Source organism: Bubalus kerabau, chromosome 4 (assembly GCF_029407905.1).
Source record: "Bubalus kerabau isolate K-KA32 ecotype Philippines breed swamp buffalo chromosome 4, PCC_UOA_SB_1v2, whole genome shotgun sequence".
In the NCBI taxonomy this organism is placed as follows: domain Eukaryota; kingdom Metazoa; phylum Chordata; class Mammalia; order Artiodactyla; family Bovidae; genus Bubalus; species Bubalus kerabau.
The window spans coordinates 156,602,837-156,605,959 of record NC_073627.1 but is presented as its reverse complement, the minus strand read 5'-3'; the positions used below and the strand labels follow the sequence as shown (position 1 = coordinate 156,605,959).

Genomic DNA, 3,123 nt, shown 5'->3' with positions numbered 1-3,123 from the left:
GGAGATACCCCTCGTCCAAGGTAAGGAGCAATGGCTGCGCTTTGCTGGAGCACCCATGAAGAGATACCCCATGCCCAAGGTAAGAGAAACCCAAGTAAGATGGTAGGTGTTGCAAGAGGGCATCAGAGGGCAAACACACTGAAACCATACTCACAGAAAACTAGTCAATCTAATTGCACTAGGACCACAGCCTTGTCTAGCTCAATGAAACTAAGCCATGCCTGTGGGGCAACCCAAGATGGGCGGGTCATAGTGGAGAGATCTGACAGAATGTGGTCCACTGGAGAAGGGAATGGCAAACCACTTCAGTATTCTTGCCTTGAGAACCCCATGAACAGTATGAAAAGGAAAAATGATAGGATACTGAAAGAGAAACTCCCCAGGTCAGTAGGTGCCCAATATGCTACTGGAGATCAGTGGAGAAATAACTCCAGAAAGAATGAAGGGATGGAGCCAAAGCAAAAACAATACCCAGCTGTGGATGTGACTGGTGATGGAAGCAAGGTCTGATGCTGTAAAGAGCACTATTGCATAGGAACCTGGAATGTCAGGTCCATGAATCAAGGCAAATTGGAAGTGGTGAAACAAGAGATAGCAAGAGTGAATGTCAACATTCTAGGAATCAGCAAACTGAAATGGACTGGAATGGGTGAACTTTTCTCAGATGACCATTATTTTTTTTGTTTTTTTGTTTTTTTTTTCTTTTATAACTGAGATTTTATTGGTTGTTTTGAGGATCACTACACAGACATTTCCATTTGTACACAATTCTTCACATATGTACCAAAAATCTAAATATCATGTAGTTATTATTCTTAACAGTTATTCCAGTGACTTTCCAGCTTAAAATTTGGAGCAAACTTTTCTTAACAGGATATCAAGTACCAATATCTTCAAATATTGATATGTTGTTACATCATAAGTCCCACTGATTCACAATTTAATATCATATACACTACATACCCAAACTGTCAATCGTTCACAGCACATTAACCAAGTTACTAGGAAAACTGGACTACCACGACCAAAGATGTTATAGTATAGTGCACAAAATTCTGACCAGGAGAGCCAAGATCAAAAAGTGGTTTGCTGTAGGAAATAATTCTACCAAAACAATATGGGAAGAGAAGTAATTTAAAGTGTTCAAGACATTAAATGCACAACTGACTCCAACTGTCATTTAGTATGCTTTTGTGTTACAGGATATAAAAGCTACCCCCATCTATGGAATGTTAAGCTGACACCCAAGACAATCAAAGCCTCCCGTATCCAATATCCCACTATTTTCTGGTTGTACCAAAAAATAAACAACCAGCAAATGATTTCACCTCTTAAAAAAAAGCATTTACACTTAAAAAATGGGATGAGGTGGGATTCCCTCCTTTTTAAAAATGTTTCTAGAGCTACTAAAAAACTTGCATTTACAAAATAGTTGATAAAAATATTCCTCTGGATTGTACAAGAAGGGAAACAGGGACCACTGACAGGAACTCGGTGTGTGGTTATTAATCAGACTTGGCTTCCTTCTCTTCTGCTTCATCAGAGGCTGGGCTCTCCTCGTTTTTAGTCTCTCCATTTTCTGCAGGTAAGTCTTCTTTAGTCTCCTGGTTGGCCACTTCCGCCTGTTTTCCCTTTGCTCCTCTTTTCCCTTTTGTTTGCACTTTTTTGTCTGAAGATTTATCCTTTCCCGCCGCCTTTTTTGGCTTCGTTTCCACTTTTACAGGAGCCGGTTTAGCTGACAACCTCGCCGACCTCCTCTTCGGCTCCTCCTTCGCTGCCCCCTCGGCGGAGCTGACCTTCCTCTTGGGCATCGTGGCGACGGGGCGGGCGAGAGCCGGGTGCCTGAGGGCCGCGGCGCACCGAGAGCCTTCGCAAAGCGGAGTAGCCTGACCGCGGCCGCTCCTCCCGCCTCAGATGACCATTATATCTACTACTGTGGGCAGGAATCCCTCAGAAGAAATGGAGTAGCCATCATGGTCAACAAAAGAGTCCGAAATACAGTACTCGGATGCAATCTCAAAAACGACAGAATGATCTCTGTTCATTTCCAAGGCAAACCATTCAATATCACAGTAATCCAAGTCTATGCCCCAACCAGTAACGCTGAAGAAGCTGAAGTTGAACGGTTCCATGAAGATCTACAAGACCTTTTAGAACTAACACCCAAAAAAGATGTCCTTTTCATTATAGGGGACTGAATGCAAAAGTAGGAAGTCAAGAAACACCTGGAGTAACAGGCAAATTTGGCCTTGGAATACAGAATGAAGCAGGGCAAAGACTAATAGAGTTTTGCCAAGAAAATGCACTGGTCATAACAAACACCCTCTTCCAACAGCACAAGAGAAGACTCTATACATGGACATCACCAGATGGTCAACACCGAAATCAGATTGATTATATTCTTTGCAGCCAAAGATGGAGAAGCTCTATACAGTCAGCAAAAACAAGACCAGGAGCTGACTGTGGCTCAGACCATGAACTCCTTATTGCCAAATTCAGACTGAAATTGAAGAAAGGAGGGAAAACCACTATACCATTCAGGTATGACCTAAATCAAATCCCTTATGATTATACAGTGGAAGTGAGAAATAGATTTAAGGGCCTAGATCTGATAGATAGAGTGCCTGAAGAACTATGGAATGAGGTTCATGACACTGTACAGGGGACAGGGATCAAGACCATCCCCATGGAAAAGAAATGCAAAAAAGCAAAATGGCTGTCTGGGGAGGCCTTACAAATAGCTGTGAAAAGAAGAGAAGTGAAAAGCAAAGGAGAAAAGGAAAGATATAAATATCTGAATGCAGAGTTCCAAAGAATAGCAAGAAGAGATAAGAAAGCCTTCCTCAGAGATCAATGCAAAGAAATAGAGGAAAACAACAGAATGGGAAAGACTAGAGATCTCTTCAAGAAAATCAGAGATACCAAAGGAACATTTCATGCAAAGATGAGCTCGATAAAGGACAGAAACAGTATGGACCTAACAGAAGCAGAAGATATTAAGAAGAGATGGCAAGAATACACAGAAGAACTGTACAAAAAAGATCTTCATGACCCAGATAATCACGATGGTGTGATCACTGACCTACAGTCAGACATCCTGGAATGTGAAGTCAAGTGGGCCTT

At 41.9% G+C, this 3,123-nt stretch overlaps 1 protein-coding gene across 1 annotated transcript; it reads right to left on the bottom strand.

Moving 5' to 3' along the window:
* Nucleotides 1-929: 929 nt before the first annotated feature.
* LOC129651702 (non-histone chromosomal protein HMG-14) lies at nt 930-1,844 on the bottom strand. The gene has a single exon (XM_055580312.1). The coding sequence runs from the start codon at nt 1,809-1,811 to the stop codon at nt 1,506-1,508; it is 306 nt and encodes a 101-aa protein (XP_055436287.1). The 5' UTR covers nt 1,812-1,844; the 3' UTR covers nt 930-1,505.
* Nucleotides 1,845-3,123: the final 1,279 nt, after the last annotated feature.

Coding starts and splice junctions, on each gene's coding strand:
- LOC129651702 (XM_055580312.1), bottom strand. CDS start 1,811: ATGCCCAAGAGGAAGGTCAGCTCCGCCGAGGGGGCAGCGAAGGAGGAG.